Source organism: Natator depressus, chromosome 26 (assembly GCF_965152275.1).
Source record: "Natator depressus isolate rNatDep1 chromosome 26, rNatDep2.hap1, whole genome shotgun sequence".
NCBI classification, from domain to species: domain Eukaryota; kingdom Metazoa; phylum Chordata; order Testudines; family Cheloniidae; genus Natator; species Natator depressus.
Window position 1 is genome coordinate 14,640,475 of NC_134259.1, and position 27,576 is coordinate 14,668,050.

At 57.1% G+C, this 27,576-nt stretch overlaps 1 protein-coding gene across 1 annotated transcript in view; it reads left to right on the top strand.

Moving 5' to 3' along the window:
- Window positions 1–25,787, top strand: part of CNNM4 (cyclin and CBS domain divalent metal cation transport mediator 4) — a 54,319-nt gene extending 28,532 nt beyond the window's left edge. The window contains exons 6-8 of the mRNA XM_074940279.1: window positions 11,120–11,301; window positions 14,902–16,029; window positions 17,807–25,787. Of these exons, the coding sequence (XP_074796380.1) occupies window positions 11,120–11,301; window positions 14,902–15,108 (389 nt within the window). The 3' untranslated portion in view covers window positions 15,109–16,029; window positions 17,807–25,787. The remainder of the gene's footprint in view (window positions 1–11,119; window positions 11,302–14,901; window positions 16,030–17,806) is intronic.
- Window positions 25,788–27,576: the final 1,789 nt, after the last annotated feature.

Here is a 27,576-nt window from a genome sequence, read left to right on the forward strand (position 1 = left end):
GTAGCCCACGAAAGCTTATGCTCAAATAAATGTGTTAGTCTCTAAGGTGCCACAAGTCCTCCTGTTCTTTTTGCGGATATCCTGTAGTACGACAAACATCCATTAATAGTGACGTGCTGGGAGTCGTGCCCTGGGGGTGCTGCACTTGAAGGGCGTTAGTGCCCCCCGCAGCTTTGATCAGCGATTTCTCCTCGCAGTGCCCGTTCCGCCCACGCCCGCCTGCTGGCACTGTGCCAGCGAACGCCCACAGCTCCTTCTCAGCCACCACGGCCGAGTTGTCCCCATGGAGATTTCCCCAGCTCTGTCCTCGTTTCGGACTCTGATGGCCGGCTGTGGGAGCGCTCAGCATCCGGAGCAGCAGTGTGAGCTTCCTCGTTGAAATATTTTTTTTAAAACCAGATGTCTTTCCCCTTCTATTCCGATAGACACGAGTGAGTTGTTCTCTTTCCCTGGGAGGTTGTGCCTGGTTCTCCCGGCTCCAAACCTTGTCTGTTGTGCGATCCCAGCCACGCCGGGCGCTCCCGCTACATCCACTGCCTCGGGGGATCACGCGTAGCCCACAAAAGCAACTTCTCTCTGGCACTAAAACCAAGAACCAGGGAGGTGAAGCTGTATCTCCTCCTGAAGGAGAGCCTCTGAGCTAGGCCAAGGCCCCTCCCAGGCACCGGGCGAGCAAATCTGCTGCCTCCCCACTACCGCAGCCCCACTCCTCCCGGGCCTCAGACAAGACACCAGACTCCTCTTGTAAGTCCTCCTCCCAGGACATGAACCAGGCTTGCCAGGTAGAGAATCTCTCTCTAAAAAGCCAAGGTTGTTGGTGTCCTCCGCCCTCCAGTCGGGAGCCCATGAGGTGGCTGGTTCCTAAGGTACCCATGGCACGGCCTGACTGAACCATGGCAAAGCCTCGGGCCCAGGGAGCTCATTGGTACTGTCAGCGGACCAAGGTGGCAAGAAGAGCTTGTTCCTTTGCTTCCTTGGTACCGAAGGAGCCTGCATGGGCTCCGTCTGCGGTTCCCTCAGAGCACCCGAACCCCACAGCGCTGTCAGCACCTCTCCCCCCATCACCTCAGTGCAGAGCACAGACTTGGTGCCGGTCACATGCTTGGTACCGCAGGACGTTTCCCCGGGACCTGGCTGTATCTGAAGTGCCCAATTCTCCGACGTGTGGTCGGTACTGAGAACGCTGAGATGGCCTGAAGTTTGCCCGGTACCGACGGTTTCACCGCAGAGCTCTCCAGGTGCGGCGCTGTTCCAGAGTGAGCTTCAGGGAGAGGAGCCTGGTGAAAACCTTGCCTCAACTTCCCAAATATCAATTCAGGGTTCTCCCCTCACCCCTTCCCAGAAGCCTCTGGTGATGCTAAGATTGCAACCAATGTCTGGCTGGTATGAGCACCCATGGGTGCCTCCCCTTCCTGTGCCTTATGCACCTCCTCCCTGGCCGTGCTGGGCCAAGTGCCAAGAGGTCTCCAGGGCTTCGAGCACCATCCATCGCAGAGAAACAACCTGCATTACCTGCTCGCCCAGGGACCTGGGACACTAGACCTGGTGAAGAGGTCTCTCCTCCGGCTGACGTCTCCCCACATCTCCGGGTGACGCTGTCATGCCCCTCGCCCATCCCTGGTGGATGATTTCAAGCTGTTCCAGGATTTGGTCAGGAGAGTTGCAGATTCCTTGCGAGGAGGTGGACGAGCCTCCTCAGGAGCCGCTTGTTACCCTCCACTCTCCCCCACTGGCCGCGTGCCCTGCCTGTCAATGAGCCCCTTCTGGACCCGGGGACGAGCGCCTGGCACCCCCCAGCTACCCCTCCGCCTCCGGGCGGGAGAGTGCCCGGCACCCCCCAGCTACCCCTCCGGGCGGGAGAGCACCCAGCACCCCCCCCCCGGCTACCCCTCCGCCTCCAGGTGGGAGAGCGCCCGGCACCCCCCGGCTACCCCTCCGGGCGGGAGAGCACCCAGCACCCTCCCCCCTGGCTACCCCTCCGCCTCCGGGCGGGAGAGCGCCCGGCACCCCCCGGCTACCCCTCCGGGCGGGAGAGCACCCAGCACCCGCCCCCCCGGCTACCCCTCCGCCTCCAGGTGGGAGAGCGGCCAGCACCCCCCCCCCCCACCGGCTACCCCTCCGCCTCCGGGTGGGAGAGCGGCCGGCACCCCCCCCCGGCTACCCCTCCGCCTCCAGGCGGGAGAGCGCCGGCACGCCCCCACTTCTATTGCGTGCAGGAGAGCAGCTACGACCTGTTACGTCCCAGCAAAGGACTCTTGAGTTTTTCTTTCCTCATCCCTCAGCAGTCAGTGCAGTTAACGAATGCAGAAGGCAGCGCCACGCTCAGACCAGCTGCGTGAGAAAGGCTACAAGGGTCTAGACCTACAGGGGAGGGAATCTTGTTCCCCGGTCTCCTTACAACTTAGAATCACCAGTTACCAGGCGCCGATGGCAAAATACAGTCCCATGAACCGTGCCAACCTGAACTCTTGTGCTGACCGCTTGCTAGCAGAGCCGAGGGAGCAAGTCCAGGCGGTCATTGCAGAGGGCCAGCTCCTCGCCAGACCATCTGCGCAAGCCCCCCTCAACATCGCGGATACGGCCACCGGTCGGTCGCTACACAGACGTTACAAGACAGGCCTTGTGGCTCCAGCGCGCCAGGTCTCCGGAAGAGGTCCAGCAGACCTTCCTTTCCATGGGTCTCTGTTATTCGCAGCCAGCACGGCCGAATCGCTGCGAACGTCAAAGGTCTCTAGATCTACCTGACTTTCTCTCTGCATTCATACACCACCCACAAGAGAGCCCAGCAAGTCCCAGGTGGCTCAGAGATCCCAACCTGCCCGATTCTTCACCCCCCAGCGGTCATAGGAACCGCACCAAAAGAGACTGGGCTCCATCCAGCAATTTGGACGGCCTGGTCAAGGGCCTGAATACCCATCCTGCCTTGCTCCCTTCGGCGACCACCTTTACCAGCACAGGCAGGCTTGGGAGTCGATCCCTAGAGACAGGTGGGGTTTGGAGATCATCTCTCCAGGATACACCATCCACTTTCGGCAGCAAAGCCGCCTTCCCCATTCCCCTTCAGGACCCCTCACCCGAGCGTGCTTCGTAGAGAAGCAGACGTGCTCCCACTTGGGAGCGCAAGAACCAGCTCCCTGCAGCGTGGAGTGAGGGGGTTTTATTCTAGGCACTTCCCAGTCTGCCCACGCAGTGCCAGTGCGATTCCCCCAGCGACCTGGAAACCTCTGTCCGCCAGTCTCCCACCCTGCTCCTGTTTGGCACCTCGGCCTGGTCCTTTCCTGCCTCACAAGGCCACCCTTGGGCCCGATGGCTACCCACTCTCTGCTCCACGTGTCCACGAAGACAGCATCCCTCAGCCATGGCGGCAGCCCCCCCTTCACAGTATTTGTTAAGGACAAGGTCACACTGCACCACCCCCCACCACACACAAACTTCTACCTAAAGTTTCTTCCGAGTTTGAAATGAACCAACCATTCACCTGCCTGTCTCCTCCCCGCCCCAGCTAGATCACCGGGGGCACTGCTGCCCCCCCTCACTGGCAGGAGAGCCCGGCCAGGACGAAGACCCCGGAGTTTTGTCTTGCTAGAGGTCTGCAGTCTGGAATCAGGCCTCCCAAGGAGCTACCCGGCTGCATTCGTTCTCGCTGCGAATCGTGCATTATTCAAATCCCTGTGCACATACGTTCTGCGTTCAGCTCGCTGGCCCCGACTCCAAACCCTTCCCGCACTGAGGGAACCTCTTGGCAGTCCCTTAGAGCCGTGCGCCCGTGGGGACGCGACTGGAGGGAGCAGGGATGTTTACTCGCCCTGTGTGGTAACTGCAGTTCTTGGCGATGTCTCTGCTACCCCTGCTTCGCAGCTGTCCGCGGTGGAGCTCGGCGGTAGGGAAGGACCTGAGGGCGGTCTGCACAGTGCTGTATAACAGGTAGGAGGCTGACTAGCACCCGGGCCGGCTGGACGCTGCTATGAGCGATCTCCGATCGAAGGTGCTGGGGGCGCTAGATTGTAGCACGCGCAGGGGGACATAGTTCACCACCCTCACTGCCCAGGGCGAGTAACCTCTCCTTGTGCCTCTCCCCCGAGGATCTCAAAGCGCCTCACGCCGGGGGGTTGGTGTCTTTATCCTCATTTTACAGCTGGGGAAACTGGGGCCCTGAGTGGGGAAGGGACTTGCACGGAGTCCGTAGCAGAGCTGGGACTTGAACCCAGGAGTCCTGGTCCCAAAGTGGTTACATGGATATCTTTATCTGCTGCTTTGCGTCAGTCTGATTTCACCTTTGTGTCCGTTTCTTCTCCCCCTTACAGACGCACCAGCAGGGCACTTGCTTACAAGCCGAAAGCTGGGATTAGCCCCTGTAATAAAGCAGCCCCACCTTGGGTGCCCTCTTGTGGAAGGTCATGGCATGGCAGGCATGCCTGCCTCAGTTTCCCTGTTCAGATACCCGCCGGGACACCAGGCCAGGCTCTCTTCCCCTTGTGGTTTCTTTGTCTTTGATTCCTGTCCATCAGCACAGCAGCCCCAATGGGGCCGATCGAAGTCTTCCCACCGCTCTCTGCCTTGTACCGGCTTTGTCCATCTTTAAACCTTCCTCTTTGGTACTGTCCTGCAGGGGGCTGGAGACATTTGTACAGTGGGGGGGGCTGGGAGCCATTGAAGCAAACGAAACCCTGGGTATAATGGAAACCACTTCAAGCCGGGGGTGCGGCAGCCCCCTAGTTCCAGCCCCTGTATATCAGCACATCCTCGGCCTTCCTCTGTTCCTAGTCCTAGGGATTCTGCTCCGGGGCCCCACGTACGGTGAGCAATCCGGGGCCAAGCCCCTCCTGTAAGTGCGTTATGTCCTGGCTTCTTACCACTTTATTTTAATCTTGGCAATTCCCTCTCCTTGATGGGCCTCCCAGGTCTTTGTCTTCCTGGTCTCCTCCACTTGCCATAATCTGTGTCTTTTCCACGTTGACCTTCAGTCTTCTGCTTTCCCGACCTACCTTGTCAGTCCCTGTGAAGCCTGATGCTGAGAGGTGAGTATCGGCCGCCAGGCTCGAGCGGCTCCCTGTCCATCAGCTTCCTGTGCGCTCTCCGCATGGTCATCGACGGGCTGGGGGGTTCTGCCCCTTTGAGCGATGTCTCGGGGGTGCTGCCCCGTGCCAAGCTCACAGGCTGCCTGTGTTCTGTGTCCTGCCCCGGAGAACGGACCTATTGTACCAGTCCTAGGGTCTCGTGTGTTACACAAGCCCTGGGCAAATAGTCCAAAGGGTCGTCCGTGTATCGCCCCAGGGCCCAGAGTCTTTACAGTCCCGTATCATCTCACCCACTCCGCCCTGCCCACTCTGTCCGTCTCCTCAGTCCCTGGGCCAGGCCAGCCCGCCGGCAGGAAACCCGCCCTCCCCAGCTGGGATCCCTGCAGCCTCTCTGCTGGGGCTCCCTGGGCCCAGCTCGCCAGCCTGAGCTGTCAGCGGGCACGGCCCCCCGCTGCCCTCCTGCCTCCAGCCCTGGCTCCCGGGCCTGTCCCCCTGCTGCTCCCCCACTGCCCCCCTGCCTCCAGCCCTGGCTCCCGGGCAGACCCCCCGCCCCACCTCCAGTCCTGGCTCCCGGGCACAGCCCCCGCTCCCGCCCCCCCTCCCCCCGCTGCCCCCTGCCTCCAGCCCTGGCTCCTGGGCACAGCCCCCCCCCCCCCCCCCGTCCCCTGCCTCCAGTCCTGACTTCCAGCCCTGGCTCCCGCTCCCCCCCCCGCACGGCCCCCCCGCTGCCCCCTGCTTCTAGCCCTGGCGCCCGGGCAGACCCCCCACCCCCGCCTCCAGTCCTGGCTCCCAGGCACAGCCCCCGCTCCTGTCCCCCCCGCCACCCCCCTGCCTCCAGCCCTCTGGCCTGGGGCCACGAGCCAGCACCCCTCTCGCTGCTCCCCTCTGCTCCAGGCAGCCCTGGCTCTCGCCCGGGGAGGGCCCACAGTAGGCATGAGGGGCTGAGGCGTGCTGGTCTTGCCCCTTCTTAAAGGGCCAGTGTCACCTCGTGACCCTGCCAGCTCCAGCCCAGGCCCCCCTGCCCCCCTCCGTGGGTGCCAGTGACAAGGACTCTGCAGCTGCTGCAGGAGCTTCGGGGGGCTGGTGCGGTGGCTCCGTGGTGATGCTCCTGCGGCCGCCCTCAGGCTCCTTGAGGCTCGGGCAGCAGCGATCAGAGAGCCCTGATGGGCCCTGGCCCGCACCTCCGTCCTGGGGGTAAGGCAGGCCTGGGAGCTACGCCCGGCCTGTGCGGCTGGAGTTCCTGCCCGTGTGCCCCCGGGGCAGTACGGCCCCTCCCGGAGAGCTGCGGGCCAGACGGGCCGGGCTGAGAGCCGCAGGGAGGGAGCAGCCTAGGCCTGCGGGGGGCCGTGCCCCAGGCTTGGGTTCGGCCGCCGGGTTCCTCCTGCAGCCGTTGGTCTCCCCCGTTGCCTGGTCGCCTGGCTTCCGAAGGGGCTGGGGTGCGATGAGCCGCTGGTCGTGCGTTGGCCCTGCGGTGGGGGCGGGGGAGATGGAGAACCAGGGCAATTTCCTGCCCTGCACTGGCCGGCCTGCTCCCCGTTCCCGCTGCCCCCGGCACTCAGGGCCCCGGGGGCCACCGAAATGGGCTTGCGTTACTATGGCAGAAGCTGCCCACCAGGCGTGTCCGCTCCGAAGAAGCAATTGCAGAGGGAAACTCTCAGTTCCGTCCTTTTCGGCAGGAAGTCCTGCCCCGCTGGCCGCACCCAGGACTTGAGACGAGACACGGCGGGGACTCGCCTCAGCCCCGCCGGGGGCGTCGCGCTTCCCTCCTGCAGCCACGCGCAATCCCCCTCCGCCCACAGCCGGATCTGAGCCAGGCGGCCGGTCCAGCCGCCGAGAGTAGGAAGGGCCAGGTGGGGGCTGTTTGGGGCTGTCTGCGGCGAACCCCGTCCCCCTGGAGCTGGCAGAGCCGAGCTTTGGTCTCTCTCCGGAGGGTCTCTTATGACGTTCTCCTCCTGCATGTCTCTGTTCTGTCCTCTGTGTGTTTCTGCCTAGCCCGCCCAGCCCAGCCGCCCGGTCCTAGAGGGAGGGCTGTTGGTTTCCAGGCTGACAGGTAACCGAAGCCAATGCATGGAGTGCTAGACCCGTCTGTGACGGGATTAACCCGGGCTGGCCTTCCCGCGACAGACTGGCCGTATTAATCCAGCACTGCCCCGGGTGAGGCACGGGGCGGGCAGGGCAGCACTGGCCTTGCTGCTTTGACTCTGGGTGACAAGCCACAGCCAGATTTGAACCCTGGTCCTTAAAGGGACCTCATCCCACCTAGCAGCACGTCCGTGGGGAGCAGGGCTGAGGCGCGCCGCGGGCACCTGGCTGTCCCTCTTTGGCACCAGGGGCCATTTGGGGGAAGCCCGTCCCAATGCGCGCCATCATTTCCCTCCCTCTGCAGTCGGGTTTGTGAGCATCTCCAGGTATCCGCTCTGCACTGCCCCCTCGTGTAGACACGTGGTCACAGGCACGGCTGGAGCCAGCCGCCCCAGCTCTCCCTGGCCTCGTGGGCGTGGAAGTGAACAGTAGGGCAGAACTCGGGAGCCTTCCCTGCCCAATGCGGCTGCCACACCTGCCTTGTGACACCTGCACTGCCAGCTGCAGCTGCTAGGGGGCGACGCGGGGCACAGGTGAGCACCTCTGACCTCCAGCCCGGTAGGAGACTGCGGCTCACGCCTTGCAAGCAGCATGTGGCCGGTCTGCGGCCCTGTAGCCTCCCCCGATCGCCTGCCTTCGCTCTGTCCTTGCACGTGCTCTGGGGTTGAGTGCACGGGGGGTGTTAGAGCTTCGAGCGGGTGTCAGTCTGTGAAGAGCCTGCCAGGAGGTGAAAGCCTTGCCCTGCGGAAGGGGACCGTGCATGCCCACCCTCCCCCGTTGCTCTGACTGGTGCCAAGGAGACCTCCCTAATGTCTCTGCCTCGTGCTGCTGGGACACCGCGTGGTTCTGTCGCTCATAACCCCCAGCTCCATCTCGAGCCCCCTGCAGAGAATTGGGTTTGCCCAGGTACTTTGAACTGTCTCCTAGTTACCCAGCTGCTGGCTCGGGGAGGGAAGGGGTTAAACAGTCGGCTCCGGAGCCTTTCCCATGTCAGCCAGCAATGGAGTGTTCGGGGCTGGGAGTGCTGGGGCCGGGGAGAGCCCTTTGTCCCGTCTTGGCCCCTGCCCGCCGGCCGTGGGATGGAGGGGCTGGAGCTCTCCTCCGCAGAGCTTCCAGCCCTGGGCCAGCTCCTGGGCCATTCTCCAGCCAGCCCGTGAACGCCAAGAGGGCAGCGGGCGATTAAGACTCCCGGAGCAGAAAGGGGATGCCCAGCTAGGCCTGGGCGCATCCCCCGGAACCGATGCTCTAGCCCCACTTTGACTCTGCCCCTGCCGGGCTCTCCAGCGTGGGGCTGAAAGGGGGCAAGTGTGTGGGGGAGGTGTTGGAGTGTCTGCCAGCTTGGGCCCGGCAGGGAGACTCCCAAAGTCCTGCCTGGGCCTGGCGTGGGGACACACGTTCCACCCCTGGTTTGTGTATGGTGCCCACACCCTGTTCCCCCTCGGGGCTGCCCAGCAAGGAAGCACGATGCCCTTGAACCCTCCCAGGCACACAGCTGAGTGCGGCTGCCAAGCACACTATGGGCATGGTGGGTCTTGTGTACCCAGCCCTGTCTGGGGCCACCCAAAAGGGAACATGGGCCAGGGGCTGGCATGTCACCATGCCTCTGCCCCTTCCTGTCTCCTCCCTTGGGGTCCCTGAGAGAAGCAGATACCCTAGAGCCTTCCCACGCCGGGGATTCCCTCCCTGTGATCCCCCAGCACCTGCAACCAGGGTCCCCCACGTCGGGCAATGGGGAGGGGGAGGCTGGGGCTCTGGCAGAGACTGGTTCCCAAATGAATGGGATTTGGGCATGGCTGGAGGGAGCTGGGGACGGGGAGAGCTCTGAAGCTTTCGCCCTTTTGGGGCCCTTCCTCCTCAGCTCCACTGGGGGAGCTAGTGCAGGGGCCAGCTGGGCATCTCTCCAGGGTGGCTGGACCCCGGGTCAGATTTGTGCTTGAATTCCAGGGGGTTCCAGTGTCAGTCCCCAGGCTAGGCCAGAAATGGCCCCTCCCTGCCCTGGGAATGGGCTGCTCCCTCCAGCCTCGCCCAGGGTTTAACCTAGACCCAGGGCTGAGGACCACAGCAAAGCCAGGTGACTTTTGGTTCCTGTAGGTCCTACATGTGAACAAATGCACAGGTGCACTGGGCCCTGGGCAGAGGGAGCCCTTGGGGGTTATCTTTGAATCTTGGCCATTATCTTTGAAAACTCGTGGCGAACGGGGGAAGTCCCGGATGACTGGAAAAAGGCTAATGTAGTGCCAATCTTTAAAAAAGGGAAGAAGGAGGATCCTGGGAACTACAGGCCAGTCAGCCTCACCTCAGTCCCTGGAAAAATCATGGAGCAGGTCCTCAAAGAATCAATCCTGAAGCACTTACATGAGAGGAAAGTGATCAGGAACAGTCAGCATGGATTCACCAAGGGAAGGTCATGCCTGACTAATCTAATCGCCTTTTATGATGAGATTACTGGTTCTGTGGATGAAGGGAAAGCAGTGGATGTATTGTTTCTTGACTTTAGCAAAGCTTTTGACACGGTCTCCCACAGTATTCTTGTCAGCAAGTTAAGGAAGTATGGGCTAGATGAATGCACTATAAGGTGGGTAGAAAGCTGGCTAGATTGTCGGGCTCAACGGGTAGTGATCAATGGCTCCATGTCTAGTTGGCAGCCGGTGTCAAGTGGAGTGCCCCAGGGGTCGGTCCTGGGGCCGGTTTTGTTCAATATCTTCATAAATGATCTGGAGGATGGTGTGGATTGCACTCTCAGCAAATTTGCAGATGATACTAAACTGGGAGGAGTGGTAGATACGCTGGAGGGGAGGGATAGGATACAGAAGGACCTAGACAAATTGGAGGATTGGGCCAAAAGAAATCTGATGAGGTTCAATAAGGATAAGTGCAGGGTCCTGCACTTAGGATGGAAGAATCCAATGCACCGCTACAGACTAGGGACCGAATGGCTAGGCAGCAGTTCTGCGGAAAAGGACCTAGGGGTGACAGTGGACGAGAAGCTGGATATGAGTCAACAGTGTGCCCTTGTTGCCAAGAAGGCCAATGGCATTTTGGGATGTATAAGTAGGGGCATAGCGAGCAGATCGAGGGATGTGATCGTTCCCCTCTATTCAACACTGGTGAGGCCTCATCTGGAGTACTGTGTCCAGTTTTGGGCCCCACACTACAAGAAGGATGTGGATAAATTGGAGAGAGTCCAGCGAAGGGCAACAAAAATGATTAGGGGTCTAGAGCACATGACTTATGAAGAGAGGCTGAGGGAGCTGGGATTGTTTAGTCTGCAGAAGAGAAGAATGAGGGGGGATTTGATAGCTGCTTTCAACTACCTGAAAGGGGGTTCCAAAGAGGATGGCTCTAGACAGTTCTCAATGGTAGCAGATGACAGAACGAGGAGTAATGGTCTCAAGTTGCAATGGGGGAGGTTTAGATTGGATATTAGGAAAAACTTTTTCACTAAGAGGGTGGTGAAACACTGGAATGCGTTACCTAGGGAGGTGGTAGAATCTCCTTCTTAGAGGTTTTTAAGGTCAGGCTTGACAAAGCCCTGGCTGGGATGATTTAGTTGGGGATTGGTCCTGCTTCGAGCAGGGGGTTGGACTAGATGACCTTCTGGGGTCCCTTCCAACCCTGATATTCTATGATTCTATGATTCAATGCCCTGAGCTGGGCAGGGCTGCCTGGGAGGAGCAGGGGGGCTCAGCGTGGCTCTGGGGCAGCGGCGGATGTTTAGATCAGAGCCTCAGTCACATGCCTGGGGCTTGGCTGACCCCAATCCTGGCCTCTGGTGGTCCGTGTGCAGCGAGCTGGGGGGTCCGAGTGAGGGCAGGGGGGCTGCCCCCTCCCGAGAGCTGACCCCACCCAGCGAGGCATCCGCGTGCCAGGGACGGCGCGGTGGGGGGCCCTTCGGGCCCAGCCGGGGCCGGCTCACCTCTCTGGGTGGCGGGTGCTGCCGTTAGAGCCGGGCCCAGGAACGGGGAGCGGGGCGAGGCAGGAGGGGGTCCCCAGCTAACCCTGCCCGTGTCTCTCCGCAGAGCTGCGCTCCCTGTCCCACATGAGCAGCCTGAACCGCTCGGCGTCGCTCAGCTACCACGAGCGCTCGGACTCCATCGCCTCCCCCATCAGCGGCAGCAGCAACCAGCTCAACGTGTGCACCGGCGCCCAGTACGTCTCCGACTTCAGCGTCCGCGCCCTCACGGACCTGCAGTTCGTCAAGGTGAGGCCGGGTGTGTTGGGCTGCCGGGCGGGGGGGCCTCGGGTCGGCCGGCAGCCTGGCAAGCAGCAGCAGGGAGCACTGGCCTCAGTGCAGCACTAGGGGGCACTGTGCTGCTGTCAGAGGAGACATAAACCCAAGGCCCTGAGCGTTTGCCGGGGTGGAGATCTCAGGGCATGGCCCAATTCCAGTTTGGGTTTTCTACACTGAGCCTCTTTGAACCCCCCTCTAGCGTCTGCTGGACACTGGTGTCTCCTTCGTCTTGGGGAGCATTGCTGTGTGCCGGTCAGCAGCTTCCCAGCCCACCCCAGAGGTGGCTGCAGCGCAGGGCTGGCTTGTGGCCACAGATGAGGTGTTCTGGAAAGCAATTGGGTCCCCCAGATGAAACATGTTTTGTGCGGGGCAGTTACAGTGCACTCCCTTTCTAAGAATTACCAATACAAGAACCAACCACCAAAGTGATCAAAACCACTGGGGCAAGTACTCCACTTGTAAGGCTCCAGCGAGCTGCTGGTGAGACTCATTTCGGGCAGACTGACTCCCATACTCAAGTGCACCGACATGTAATGAGCCAGCAAAGCTGGTGGAATTGGATCAGATCTCGCGTTACTGGGCACGTAGCCCATGTAAAGGAAAATCCCTGCAGAGAATAAACCAGTAGTGCCATTTATGTGAGAGTCAAGATGGCAGGAAAAAGAGAGACGCTTTCTGCAGATGAAAAACGCCACCTTCCTGAGACCTACCCTCGTCTTCCCAAGACCGGCCAAAGAGATGCAGCTCAGAAATTGGGCATTCCGCAACCTACATTGTCTAAGCTTCTCAGCGATGGGGAGAGCATCCTACAAAACGAAGGAGACAGAAGGACTGTGGTCAGGCAAGGCACTTATGGTCCAGGTGGTGCTTATAAAGATGCCAGAGAGAGAAATGCCCCCCTAAGTGGGCTGTTGGTGATGTAGAAAGCAGAACTGGCGGTCACCCTGGGCGTTATCACCTTGAAGGCCAGCCACTGGCTGGTGTGAGCACTTTAAGAAACGAGGGGATTGGTTTCAGACAATGTGTGGAGAAGTCAAAGCTGCAGACATTAGGTCTTGCGAAGAATGGTTAGAAAACGAGTGGCTCAAAATGAGACGTGACCTCATGGAAGAAAACATTTGGAAAGTGGAATTGACTTTCAAGCCCTGCCTGGTGGCACTTTCACCTTTAAATCAGACAGTAAAAGAGGAGGAAACTCCTCTAAAGACAAGATTGCTGCTCAGTTCACCTGTTCTGTGACTGGTAAGTAAAAGGACCTTTTCGTCCTTGGGGAAAAGTCAAAACCCAGGTGTGAGACGTATTCCAGTCCGCTCTGCTGCCAGTGACCTGCCTGGATAATGCATGAGTGGGATCGAAAGTTGGGCCAGGAAAGGAGAAAGATTTTGCTACTTGTGGACATCTGCCCAACCCAGGTGAGGAAAGGTGTAGCGCTGAGGAATATCCGACGTGAATTCCTCCCAAGGAACACAACTTCTGTCCTTCAGCCATGTAACCTGGGAATGACCAGAACAGCCAAGGTGTATTGCAAGCAAATGGCTCGCCTGGTGTTGCACCACATTGGTGATGAGAAGAAGAAAGCTGCTGCTGTGGAAATGGCCAGGAAGTGCCGACTTTAGGTGCCATTCTTGTGCTCACAAAGGCCTGGTCTGACGTCGATGCTTCAGCAACCCGGAATTGCTGCGACAAAGGAGGTCTGGTCGTAATGCCCATGGCAGAAGCAGTTGTTGAGCCCCCGAGAGAACTTAATGCGCCCAAATTTGAAGAGTGGCTAGCCATCGGTGAGTGTTACGCAGCTGGTCTCTGATGTGACCGAGATCAGAGATCGATTGGAAGTGAAACCCGAAAATGATGCAGAGGCAGACTCTGAATGCGACAAAAACTCAGACAAATGACCTGCGGTACAGGGGCTGCAGTGATTTTAACCTCCTGCCTTGCTCTGAAAAGGAGGTTAACAGTGGCGTGGATCGTGCCGTGATCCAGGAAACACTGGACAAGTTTATAATCCAACGGGGATTGTGCCACGGCATTGTGCATTCACAGCCAGACACTCCACGCCGATGACGGACGGTGACGCTGCGTATTGGTGAACGTGAGCCAATACTGTGAACCAGTCCGGTCGGGTCTTGTACACGGGTCGCTGTGCTGTCACACGCCGGGTACTGCGCTTACATGTGTTCGGTTGGCTGCAGTGTGAGAGATTTTTAAAATGTGTCTTTGGCTCCTTAAGAGGCGTATCCCTCCACTAGCTCACACCTGCTGCAGTCGCAAGGCAGTAACTGCCTCCAGCAAACGCACCCGTGGAGTGAGTGGGTGATAACGACCTGTGGCTCAGTTAGAAAGTTGGTTTGGTTTTGTTCCACGGTGAATATGTTTAAAGTCTAAAGAATTCAGTGACAGTAAATGAGACGTTTCTCAGTTGTGGGGGGGGGGAAGCCAGTTGTTTAAAACGTAACTGCCGATTTCATCCATTCTTTGCAATTCCACTTATAAGAGTCAAGCGCTTATAAGAATCGAATTGCCCAGGACCGATGTGATTCTTATGAAGGGAGTGCACCGTATTATCATACTTGGGGACGGGGGGGGGATGGCCATTGCATGCTGGGGTCTGTAGTTTCTGGTGGGGGAGGGGAGCATTGCATGCTGGGATCTGTAGTTTCCAGTTGGGGTGGGAGGTCAGGATGGAGCGTGGCATGCTGGGATCTGTAGTTTCCCGTTTGGGTGGGAGGTCAGGATGGCGCGTGGCATGCTGGGATCTGTAGTTTCCAGTTGGGGTGGGAGGTCAGGATGGAGCGTGGCATGCTGGGATCTGTAGTTTCCCGTTCGGGTGGGAGCTCAGGATGGAGCGTGGCATGCTGGGATCTGTAGTTTCCCGTTCGGGTGGGAGGTCAGGATGGAGCGTGGCATGCTGGGATCTGTAGTTTCCCGTTCGGGTGGGAGGTCAGGATGGCGTGTGGCATGCTGGGATCTGTAGTTTCCCGTTTGGGTGGGAGGTCAGGATGGCGCGTGGCATGCTGGGATCTGTAGTTTCCAGTTGGGGTGGGAGGTCAGGATGGAGCGTGGCATGCTGGGATCTGTAGTTTCCCGTTCGGGTGGGAGGTCAGGATGGAGCGTGGCATGCTGGGATCTGTAGTTTCCCGTTCGGGTGGGAGGTCAGGATGGCATGTGGCATGCTGGGATCTGTAGTTTCCCGTTCGGGTGGGAGGTCAGGATGGCGCGTGGCATGCTGGGATCTGTAGTTTCCAGTTGGGGTGGGAGGTCAGGATGGTGCGTGGCATGCTGGGATCTGTAGTTTCCCGTTCGGGTGGGAGGTCAGGATGGCGTGTGGCATGCTGGGATCTGTAGTTTCCAGTTGGGGTGGGAGGTCAGGATGGCGCGTGGCATGCTGGGATCTGTAGTTTCCCGTTCGGGTGGGAGCTCAGGATGGAGCGTGGCATGCTGGGATCTGTAGTTTGATGCTGCTCTTCTATACTCAAGAGGGCGGTAGCCGCGGGCCACGCTCTGGAGCTCTGCTAGGCCAGCCGGGCTCGTCTCGCTGGCTGACCACATCTGCCCCTCTCCCCCCCGCTGCAGATTACGCGCCAGCAGTACCAGAACGGCCTGATGGCCTCGCGCCTGGACAGCTGCCCTCAGTCTCCAGACAGCAGCGCCCTCAAAATGGACATCAGCTTGACAGACAAGGCGGAGCCCTTGCGGGCCGACGAGACCACCAGCCTGCTGAATGAGAGGAACTGCCTGGACCGCAGGAGCAGCCACAGCCCCCAGGAGAACTCCATCTGAGCCTGGCACCTGGGCCCCCGCCGGCGCCCCCCGCCAGGACACTTCACACCCTTCGGGGTGGGGAGCCTTTCCCCGCGTCCAAATAGCTCTGTCTAGAGATCCCTCCCTCTGCGAGACACTTTGATCGCCCGGGGCCGCCCCCGCTGCCAGCGTTGGTGAGGATGTGGGTTCGTGGCACCGTGGCCACGCTGGGATGCAAAAGGGGATCCCCCACCCCTTCCCCGAAATGGGCCCTGGAGCTGTTGGATCCCAGGGACCGACTTTACCTCGGCCTGGGCCAGGCGTGTACTGGGAGCAGGGAGGGTGACTCCGCAGAGGATTTATAAAGGGAGCTCATTGGCTGCTGTTTCTAAACTGGGTTTTATTTAAATGAATAAAGATGGAAACAAAGGGATGAGCTCTCAAACCCCAGGCCGTGCCTGGAGTGCCCTCACCGAGAGCAGCTACGCTCACCCGCTTGGCACCTCAGCATGGCCCGTTGCACTCCCCCCGCAGCATGGCCCTGGTTCATGTCACACCCTCCCCACCCCTGGTCCAGCAGCAGATCAGTCCCTGGCCATCCCGCCTGGGGAGGGGACAGCGATCGGCCCGGGCAGCAGCTGCCGGTTGTGGAAGTCGCTGGCCCAGCTCAGGGAGCCTTGGTGTCTTGTAGGTTTCTTTTTCTTGTTGTTGTTGCCGGGTGGTTGGGAGTTCGGAGCAGCCAGCACTGGAGTCGGCCACAGTCAGGGTGGCGGGAACCCATCCTAGCCGGGCACTGGCCTTGCAGAGCTCTTCGTGCATCCGTGTCATTTGGTGCGTCTCAGAGGTGGAGCCCAGCACGTGCCCAGGATTCAGCTCGGGGTGGTGGGGCCAGGCTCAAGGGGTACTTCTCGCTCCAAGCGGTGGCCGGGATTCTGCATCGCTTCAACGGACATGGTGCGGGTAGGGTTGTGAGCGCGGGTGTGAATGGGGCTGGGTGGGAGTGGAGGGACCAGGCCCTGGGGGGGGTCAGTGAACCGCCCCCTCCGTCCGACATGGCTTGTGAGGGGACGTTGGTTTTGTCCCTGCTTGGCCGGATTCTGCTCTCGCCTGCGTGGGGTTTGCTGTGTCAGTGGGGTACTCTGTGCGCACCCGCCTGAGGTCTGGCTTGGTTGGGACAGACGCCTGGGCTTCTCCACCCACCTGGCCAAGAGAGACCAAGGGACCTCATTCAGCTCTCCTTGGCGCCAGTGTCAGTCCCGATTTACCCTGTTGACTCACTAGCTGAGCCCGATTGACACCGGCGTAACTGAGAGCAGGGGGGCAGCCTGTGTCCTCGTGAGACAGCAGAGACCAAAGCAGTGTCGCTTGTCCCCTCCCACAGGCTCAGGGACCTGTGGTGCCCCCACCTGTCTGTGTCCCCGTGGCTGCTGTCTGGGCTAGCTGGGAGCCCTGGCCGGGGGCACCGCTGGGGAGAGAGGGCTGGGCAGAGAATGCCGTCTGGGAGTGCTGCCCTGGAGAGCCAGTTTCTCCTCCAAACCAACCTGGCTTCTGCGCAATAATCGCTCCGGGGATGCTCCTCGGCAGGGCAGGGCAGGGCAGGGCAGGCTTCCCTGGGTGCCCCTGACTCCCCAGGCAGGTGGACAGGTGTAATGGGGCTGTCGCGTGACACTGGAGGGGCTGGAAGAGGCAGGGCCTTGGCAGGGCAGCCCCCGTGCTCAGAAGCCCCTCTGGACAGCGAGGGATGCCCATTTGTCCTGCACCCCAGCTGTTCCTTGGAGGTGCAGAGACCTCAGTGAGTCGGGGCTCCTTGGCCCCCCGGCCGTGCTGCAGTATTGGGGCTGGATCAGGTTCGCTCTGCCGTAGGCTCCTGGACCCTCTGGCTGGGGATGCTGCTCAAGCAGGTTTGTTGGCTCACCAGCCAAGGGAGCCCTTTGTAGCGGGCACTCAGGAAGCTTGTGAGGGGGTGTAGCTGGCACCCGCCTGGCCAGTGTCCTGCAGGTTGGCTGAGGGGGGCCGTGGCGTGGGGGGGACGGGCAGTTGGCTGAGGAGGGCTGTGGCTGAGGGGGCTGTGGCGTGGGGGGGAGGAGGGCAGAGCCCTGCCTGGAGCTGGGGGGCTGACCTAGCCCTTGCTGGCATCTGGCCTCTCTGGGGATCGGGGGTTGTGAGGGAGCTGCTGTAGCTGGCTGGTTCACACTCCCCATTGACAGACCAAGGGGCAGGGTGTCTGTGGGCACAAGCTGGCCCAGGGGGCACAGCCTCTCCTCAGTGGATCCAGGTCTTCCCACCAGGGCATAACCGCTCTGCTGGGGGGACTGGACCTTCAGGGCGGGTCAACAATGCCAGAGCCCTGGGGTCCCTCTGTCCCTGCCCGCAGCCCGGTGCCAGGGCGGCCTTTCTGGCCAGGGCCTCCTGTTTGAACTCCAGCCCACTCTCCCTTTTCAACCAAAGATCAGAGACTAGGACAGTTCAGGCGGCCCCCTTGGGAGACTGCAGAGACGCTCAGCTCCTCCCGCCCCGCTCTTGGCTCTGGCTGAAAGGGGAAGAGCAAGGTGCTCTGGCGGGGCCAATCACTACATCTGGCGGGGCCAATCACTACGTCAGCAGAAATTAAATGTAATTGTTCATTTGTAATGCTCCTCGGCAGCCTCACGGAGCTGGGGGCGGGGGCGGAAGTTGGACAGATCTGTGTGGTTTTAAGGCAAATTTTAAAGAAATGGGTGGGTTCGTGTATTTCCAGGTGCTCAAATTACCCGTAAACGTATGGCTGTGGAATGAGTTCCAGGGTGTAACTAAACCTGCTGTTCCGCGCCTCAGAGTGACTTTGTCTGAGCGGTATTCGGTGACTCCTGCTTTGGCTCAGTCTCCAGATCAGATCTGCGTTTAGGCCACGCCAGGGTGGACGGCAGAGTTAACACATGGGACACGAGAGCTGGTGCCCTGGTTGTCAGCGCTGTGGTATTTGATCAAAGAAACGCCCCAGCCGTTGACGTGTTTATGGAATGGTTCACCTGGCAGGGGGACCTCACCTGACCCACACCGAGGCTTTAAACGGACTCTAGACGTTAGCGTCAACAAGGACTGCTGCTTATAGGCCCCAGAGAACTTTCCTCCTGGTGTCCTTGGTTACCTAGGTGAGTCGAAACCTTGTAAAATTGATGTGGATGTTCTGACACCACCTGCTCAGGGTTAGAAGAATCAGGTCAGTTGCCCCCGCTGTCAGTGACACAGTACTCCTGCTTCTGAGCTCTTCGTAGGGCAGTTGTACCTTACCCCAAAACGTACTGCGGGGACCTTCGCAGTCCCCTCGGGCTGACTGCCGCACGCGACCATGACCTTGCGATAGGGAAGCAACTCTTCATACTGTTGGATTTATTCTCTTGGGAGTTAACGGTGCCCATAGAACAAATATCGCACACTGACGAATCGCATGCTGATGTTTTAAGTGGGTACTGCACAGCGTATGCTGGCTGGCCTCCACGGTCAAGTTCGGATCTGGAGCCCTCGTTTGGGATCTGGGAATAGTGCTGGGTATGTTTTGTTGGTGAGGGAAGCTCCTCGGGGGCTAAGCAGAACTAGAGAGTCTGTTCCATAGCAATCCTCCTCCTTGGCGAGATGGAGGGATGTCAGAAAAGTCCCCTTTGCAGATCGTCAGAGACGTCTCTAGAGAGACGGTTCAATTTTCTGTGAAGTTTCTGAAGTTGTTTTCTTGGGGAAAAAATGGCTCTCCTGCTCCTAACCTTTAAAGTTGGAGTCATCCCGACCTGGAAAAAATTCTCCCTTCAGCCCCACCAGAGCCGAGCGCTCCTGGGAAGTGTCTAGTCACCGTTCCGTTGGTGTAGAATCTTCTAGCTGGGGGGCAGATGAACTCCAGTTCGACTCTCCAATCCCAGGCAGTGTCCAGCTCTGGCAGGCGGAAAAATCTTCCTTTGAATTGTAAACGGAGCCGGCTCAGCTTCCTGGTCCACCTCTTCCAGTTTTCTGGGCTAATTACAGAGAGACCTTTGGTCCCCCAAAAGTCTCTCATCCCCATTCATGATAACCACCATTAAAATGTGAAGGAAAGCCATTCAGTACATAGACACAGCTCCAGAGTTCCCCCAAACTCCCCCCCTTAGGGCGCCCCAGGATGAAGGGTGATTGGGACAATAAGATGAGCACTGTGATAATGGATTGGCGCAGGGAGCTGGTCTTTTGAGGGAAAACAAGCCATTTTTACATAGTCACTCTTCAGTGTAGAAGCACACTGTAAAACAGTGGTTCAATTGGTCTTGATTTCCACTGGTTTCCAAGGCAGCCTGAATTTTCTCAGTCTTGATCTGCCTCTTGGTGCTCTGCCTGCAGCTGGGAGATCGTCTCCCGTGTCATTACGACGGCAGCCCCAAAAGAGACATTCTCGTTGGTGTCATCTAGGCTGCTGTTAAAACCAGGTTTGCTGCAGTATGGTTAGACAGGGAGAGTCTGGCCTTCCCTTTCTTTGCTCCTTGTGTGACCACATATGCCTGGGAATGAGGGGTGCGGGAAGTCACTGACAGCATGGGCGGAGAATTTGGGGTTGGTCGTTTTCCGCCCTCTCAGCAGGTGACACCAGGAGGTGCAGAGAGGCGAAGGATCAGGCCCAGGCGCTGTGCTGTGTGTGGATTTGGAGCAGATGGGTTTAACTGCACTCTGGCTCTGCTCAGTCACTGGCTCTCCAGGGGAATTTGCCATCACTCTAGCCCAGGCTGTTGGTGACAGCTGTTGGAACACGCCTCTCACGTGGGCGCATGGGCTGGGGAGATCCGTAGGCAGTGGACCATGATTCCCTTTAAGTACTGTACCGTCTTGATGAAGTTTTCGTTTGACTCCCTGCAGCCAAGGTGCCAAGCAGCAGTGGGAAGCTGTGTCCTCCCCGAGCATGCTCCATGGATTGAGTCGCTGAATTCTGCCGCTGACTGATTTGCTGTGTCTCTTCTCAGCGCTGTATTCTGGGGGTGGGACCCCTTGTGTAGAAAAAGGTCCTGCAGCTGTCAGAGTGGCTGCATGTCTGGGGCACAGGACTGGGGCTCTGTAGACGTAGGTGTTAATTCCAGCTCTGCTACTGACCAGCTGTGTGACCTTGGGCAAAGCCCTTCCCCTTCCTGTGCCTCAGTTTCCCCATCTTTGGAACTGATGAAACTCTCCTAAGTTATATGGGGATACATAGCAAAGCGGCACCAGATCATGGAGCACTTCTTCTCACTTCAGCACTACACAGCGCTGCAGGATCTGTTGGGTTTTAATACAGGGCTTTCTCAACCCCTGTCCGATCCATACCATTTCTCAGCTGGTTCGGATGCTGGTGCCAGTATTTTGATTGCACCCTCCCAAAAGGGAAGGGGCCCTTTGGTGCGTGAACGTGCTCACAGTCTGTGAGCGGAGCTAGTGACCAAAGCTCGCAGGCGGCTCCTCAGGTTTCACTGAGAGGCTGGTCCCGTTGACTCATCCAGAGCCACAGGCCTGAGCCCTGTGGGGCAGACTTTATTGCAGACAAATGGGATGGGGGTGCGGAGGGGAGATCCGAGGGGAAATGAATCTGGCCAGGTTAGAGAAGAAGCTGGGAAGGGAAAGGATGTTAAGACATCCTTAGGCAATTGGATCCAGTGAGGGCAGACCCTTGTAAAGTAACAGAGGTACCATATGGGCTGAATGAGCCATCTGCCTGGCCTGGGTTGCAGGATTGGGGCCGACCTAGCTTGCCGCTCAGCCTTCTGAAAGGAAAACTCCAGTGATGGGCCTTTTTGCCAGGATTTCCCAATTCTCCCATCTGCAGAATGGGCTTTTTAATTTCCATGTATTGCATTTAATTCTAACAGTGTGTTTCCCATTGAAATTCAGTGGCAGATAGACACTATGCCTCTCCAGTCACCCTTCCTGAGAAGTATGGCTCCCTCCTTGTCAGAGTCTGAGCCATCCGTTGCCATAGAATTGCCACAGCTTGCACTGGGATTTTTGGAGTGCATCGTTGTCCTTTGCAATTTCTTCCTTTCCTGTGTACAAGTCTTTCGCTTGCCGTCGCTTTTGTCTGATTTTTCATGTTCTGACTGTGTGTGAAGTTTTTTTTTATTCCAGACAAAAGCACCGTGGTTTCCAAATGCTGCCCACTGGGGGTGACTTTATGTAATTTATTGTGTGGGGGTTATTTTTTAAATTAAGTTTTTTTAAAATCCGTTCCTGTCAGGAGAGACTCTAGAGATTTAAAAAAAAAAACAGTTCGTTTTTTTTTAAGGCAGAAATATTTCTCTGCAATGTTGGATTGGAAAAAAGCGGAGCTTTTCTCCTGAAGCCCCTTTCTCCGAGCACGCATGAGCGTGTGCATGGAGACGCCCGTGTTCATGCCACCTGTCTCCTCGGAGGTCAGTTGGCAGCGGCTCTTTGAGCAGGGAGTTAGTTATGTGCCGATTAAATTAAATAGACGGCTCCTTTTTCGGTACGTGTCATTTCCTGTTCTGTTGGAGACCAGGAAGTGACCTCAGAAGGGATGATGCTTCACCCATGGTGATGTTTCTCATCAGTCTGGCTCCAGTCCAGGAAAGCATCCCCTACATTCAGGACAGCACCTAAGCAGGTGCTTAAACCCTTTGGAGTCGCTGGGAGTAAAGCACATGGTTAACATTAAGCACATATGTCCAGGTTTTCCTGAATCGGAGCTCCATGCACATCTGTAACTCCATTGACTTCAGTGGGTTGATTCGCTTGGTAACTGTTCTCTCCACTGACTTCAGAGGACTGATTCCTAATCTGTGCTGGTGTGAGAGTAGAATCGAGTCACTCGGGCCCTCGGTTATCAGAGACTCGACCTGTTACGAGGAGCAAATTGATTCCGTTTAAAGGCCCAATTGATGTTCTCAGTAGCTGTCACGAGTCGTGTTCAGCTTTTATCCAGGATACTACCGTCTCCACAAAACAATGCCTCCACCTAGCACAGGGGACTGGGTTTGCAAACTGTGCTGCTGGCACCAAAGTGCAGAACAGAGCGAGGGCATGCGTCGATCCAGATCAGACCTTGTCCCCACTGGGATCTCTGGGTGGAACCCAACACTTGGCTTCAAATGCCCTCGAAGGTTGTGGCCGTTCCATAGTCTGTGGGCCTGATTCTGCCCTGCCCTGCATACAGGCAGTTACACCACTGCAGAGTAGGTACAAAGCATTGCGTTCGGATTTGGCTGCGTTTTATACTCTCTTGTGCACAGTGTGAGTGACTGCACAAGGGGCAGGGCAGGAGAGAATCTCACACACATCCACTGCAGGGAATTTTAGCTCCTCCGTGCCGGTTGTCTCCTCTCTCCTGAGCAATCCCAATTTCGCTGGCTTTCCTCCTCCCTAGCCAATCAGCAATAACCCCCACACTGGACTCCCCTGGCTTTGCATCGCTGATGGGGCCAAGGCAGGGAGATCCAAATACTGTAGACGGGCCATGCCAGGTAGCAAATGACTAATATTTATTTTGCACCAGATTTAATTTGTATATGTTTGTGATTATTTGGGGGGATCGTCGTTTCTTGTATATTTTTTTCATTGTTCTGAGTTGTGCCCTTTTGGGAGGGGATTTGGTTGTGTTTCATTTTTGAGTCTGCGTCTCTTGTCACTAAGAAATTATGATATTTGCTAAACGAAATATGGAATTTATTTTTTTGATTGGGTAATAAAATATCTCTCTATATTCCCTTCCTTCTGCGCTTTGTGGCCCCTGAAGGTTCATTCCCAGCCGCGCAGGTGGAAGCCGGGAGACCGAATTTGCGTATGTCTAATTTCGTGGGCAGTGGAGTGTCTGTTTCTGTTGAATCGTTTCTCTGTTCACGTGTTTGGTGGGGAGCAAATTACATGATCTCACAAATGCTCACATTTCAGCCAGATCCTCAGCTGATGTAAGTTGTTGTAGCTCCCTTGAAGTCAGCGGAGTTCTGCGGATTCACACCAAATGAGGATCTGCCCTGTGTTGTTTATCCTATTTTCATTTCTTGATTCAGCTCTAAGGGCCAGGTTGCCAGCTAATGTAAATGGACATTGCTCCGTGGGAGTCAATGGGCCAGATCCCAGCTGGGGTAAATCAGCATAGCTCCAGTCACATCAATGGCCTATGCTGCTTTACACTGTCTGAGGATCTGGCCCTTCGAGTTTAGTAAAGAGATGAAACGGGAACTGGGGCAGCACTGAAAGAAACAGAGTTTCTTATATTTGCTTCTTCATTTTCCATTCACCAATTCAAAGCTGTTAGTGCTTCCCTGCTTTGGCTGGGCGACAGCAGCCACCTCCAAAGCTAACGTGCCCCCCACCCACTCATCAGCACTGCTTTTGACTCCTAGAGCAGCTGAGAATTTAAATGGACGGGGCAGAGTTTGGGTCCTAAACTTACTTTAAAACAAAAAAACCCCCTAATTTTCCTGATTTTGTTTTAAACGAGAATCATGGTGGCAGTGGTAGTGTGTCCCCATTGACCGCTCTGTCCCTGGGGTTTGCAGAATGATGCCAGCGCTTTGCAACGCCAGGGCAGGGGTTTGCTAGGCCTGGAGAGCCCGAGAGTGAAACTAACCAGTCCGTTTTCACTGGGTTGGGGGCTGTGTGCGCAGCGCCCTGCACGGTGGGGCCTTTGGACACTACTGTAATACCCCATATGTAATGCCACCGCATGAGAAAGCGGATCCAAGACCAGGCCCTTGTTGAGGAGCTGAGGCTCCAAATCCAGCCGGGCCCCAGCCTGTGGCTGGTGGGTAGGTGGCAGCATTGCCCTGGGCTGTGACAGCTGAAAGACTGGGGCTTTACACCTCCGTGAACACGGGTGATAGTACGGAACGTCCCAAGATTTCCCAGCTCCATGCTGCACCTCAGTTAGAACCGTGTCCAAGCTGGGCAGGCTGTTCTAGGCTGAACCAAAGCCCGAGAAACGCACAGGATCGGGCGTGTGCCCCTGCTCCCCCTTCCACTCGCTCCCCTGCTGTAGTACAGCAGAGAGGACGAGGCTGGAGCTCGGTCCTGAGCCGAGTTTTACAGTGTCTCAGCGGCATCTGAGCCTCCCCCAATAAACAAAATGAGCTCACACTCATTCAGAGGCCGAGTGGGTTGGGCATTTCCCCAGAGCTCAGGAGACCTGGCTTATATTCCTAGTTCTTCCTCCACCCTGCTGGTGACTTTGGACAAATCACTGCACCCTCCATGCCTCAGTTTCCCCTCCCACGCTTGGTTTATTTACACTGTAGGCTCTTAGGGACAGGGCCTGTCTATTGGGGTGCAGGTCCATTTCCACTGACTGCTACGGTGGCCGGTTCGAATCTGATTGCTAAGCCTTGGAATGGCAGAACGGGGCGGGCTAGGGCTAGGCTGGGCTCGTTCTTTGGGGAGGACGGGGTGCAGACTACAACTCTCTAGAATTGCTCCCACCCCACTCCCTACAACCCCCTCATCTGGGACCGCCCCCAAGAGCCAGTGTTCCCGCCCTGCTCCTTCCAGCACTGTCAGCTGGGGGAGAGGCCAGGATCGAAGTAGCTGGGAGCTCCCCCCACAGGTAGCGCTCTTGTCCCGCTCCTGACAGCACCCCCTGCTGGGAGAGGCTGGGACTGAAGAAGTGGGTGCAACCCATTGGCAGCACTCCTGCGATGTTCCCGATGGTGGTCTCAGGTGGGAAGCACGATATTTTGATTAAAACACTAGAACACTATAAAATGGTCAGCACCTTGGCACACAATGCTGTGATGGGGACGCAGAGGTGGGGCAAGGCTGTTTATTCAAGGCCAGAAGGGACCACTGTGATCTAGTGTGACCCCCTGTAGCGCACAGACCAGAGGCCTGCCCACAATAATCCCTAGCGCAGATCTGTCAGACAAACAGCCCATCTTTATTTACAGTTACATTTCGCCATATTAAAACATGTCTCGTTCGCTTGAACCCAGCTCCCCAAGTGAGCGATCGCTCTGGATCAGTGCTGGTCCTTGCCATTATTTACCTCTCCCTCAACGTTCGTGTCATCTGCAAACTTCTTCAGGCATGACTTTGTTTTCTTCCAGGTTATTGATAAAAATGCTAAATAGCATAGGGCCAAGAACCGATCCCTGCAGGGCCCCACTGGACACAGATCTGCTCAGTGATGAGTCCCCATTTACATTTTGAGACTTATTAGTTAGCCAGATTTTAATCCATTTACTGTGTGCTGTGTTCATTTTATAGTCTTCTAGTTTTTTAATCAAAATGTCGTAAGGTACCTGGTCAAACACCTTACAGAAGAGTAAGTACATGACACCGGCACTATTACCTTTATCAACCAAATGAAAGGGATATCAGGGTAGTTCGGCAGGATCTGTTTTCCACAAACCCATGTTGATTGGCACTGATGATTATTCATATTACCCTCCTTAGTTCTTCATTAAGCGAGTCCCATATCAGCTGCTCTATCTTGGCTGGGATCAATATCAGATTGATAGGCCTGTAATTACTCAGGTCATCTCGGTTACACTTTTTGAATAATGGCACAACATCAGCTTTCTTCTAGTCTTCTGGAACTTCCCTGTTGTTCCAATACTTATTGAAAAGCAACATTAATGTTCTAATGACCTCCTCAGCCAGCTCTTTTAAAGCTCTTGGATGCAAGTTATTTGGACCTGCCAATTTAAAAATGTCTAACTTTTGTAGCTTCTGTTTAACATCATCCTAAGATACTAGTGAAATGGAAAGAGTGTTATCATATACTATAACTGCATCATCTGTTTTTTCAAAATACAGACAAGAAATATTTATTGAACACTTTTGCCTTTTCTGCATTATTATTGATAATTCTACCATTTCTGTCTAGTAATGAACCAATACCATGGTCAGGTTTTTTTGTTTGTTTCTAATATACTTAAAAAACTCCATCTTATTGGCCTTAACTTTTGCTGGCCATAGAGTTAATAAGAACATAATAACGGCCATACTGGGTCAGACCAATGGTCCGTCTAGCCCAGTGTCCTCTTTTCTGACCATAGCTGGTGCCAGATGCTTCAGAGGGAATGAACAGAACAGGGAAATTTTAAGTGATCCATCCTGTTGTCCAGTCCCAGCTTCTGGCAGTCAGAAGCTAGGAAGCAACACCCAGAGCATGGACACGGGCAGTGGGTACTGAGCACCTCCAGCTAGGGCAACACCTGACCATCTTGGCTAATAGCCATTGATGGACCTATCCTCCAGGAACTTATGGAGTTCTTTTTTTGAACCCACTTATTCTTCCTTCACAACATCCCCTTCCTTATGTTTTTTTTTTTAAACTTGCTGCCTATTAATATCATTGGGTGACCCCTGGTTCTTGTGTTATGTGAAGGGGTAAATAACACTCCCCTGTTCACTTTCTCCACACCAGTCATGATTTTATCATATCCCTTCTTAGGCGTCTCTTTTCTAAGGTGAGTAAGACTGGGACTGTTCATCTCTCCTCATGTGGAAGCTGTTCCAGACCCCTCATCTTTTTTGTTGCCCTTCTCTGCACTTTTTCAAATTCTAATAGACCTTTTTTGAGATGAGGCAACCAGAACTGCACACGGCATTCAAGGTGCGGGCGCACCATGGGTGTCTTTCCCTGGCTTCTCATCAAGTTTTGACACTGCCTAGCTTCTGATTATAGGCATGATGATCAACATCCCCTTTCTTCCTTCCCCTTTTTTTTTAATAGCTGCCTTTACTTCCCCTCTAAACCAGCTTGCTATTTTACCCAAGACGGCCTTCTTCTTTGATGGGGGGCTTGTGGCTTTCTTGGCGGCGAGTACAGTGTTCTTAACCAGCTCCCAATGATCGTTCACGTTTTACTGAGTGAATGCTTCCTCCCAGCCGATTTGGCTCATCAGTGTTTTCAGCCCTTTTAAAGCACCAAGGGCTGGCAGGTCACTGAGCTGGGCTGCCCGCACAGTCTAGCGCGGTGCAGAGGCAGAGGAGGGGGAATCCGGCCCCTCTGAGTCCGCCCCAGTTTGCTCAACCCCGGCCTTGGAGAAGGGGAAGTTCCCCCCGCACCGCGCTGGCGTGCGGGCAGGGTTAGGGCTGCCAGGCACCGGTGGCTCCGGTCAGCAGGCTCCCCGCGGCCCCGTGGGGGGGGGCTCAGTACCCGCGGCCCCGTGGGGGGGGGCTCAGCACGCGGGGTGCGGCCCCATGGGGGGGGGGGGCTCAGGCCGCGGCCCCGTGTGGGGGGGGCTCAGTGCGCGGCCCTAGCTGGGGGGGCTCGGTACCCGCTCCCCATGGGGGGGGGCTCAGCACGCGGGTGCGGCCGGGGGGGGGGGGCTCAGTGCGCGGCCCTAGCTGGGGGGGCTCAGTACCCGCTCCCCATGGGGGGGGGCTCAGCACGCGGGGTGCGGCCCCATGGGGGGGGGCTCAGGCCGCGGCCCCGTGTGTGTGGGGGGGGCTCAGTACCCGCGGGGGGGGGCTCAGTGCGCGGCCCTAGCTGGGGGGGCTCAGTACCCGCTCCCCATGGGGGGGCGCTCAGCACGCGGGGTGCGGCCCGAGGGGGGGGCTCGGTACCCGCGGCCCGTGTCCAGGGGT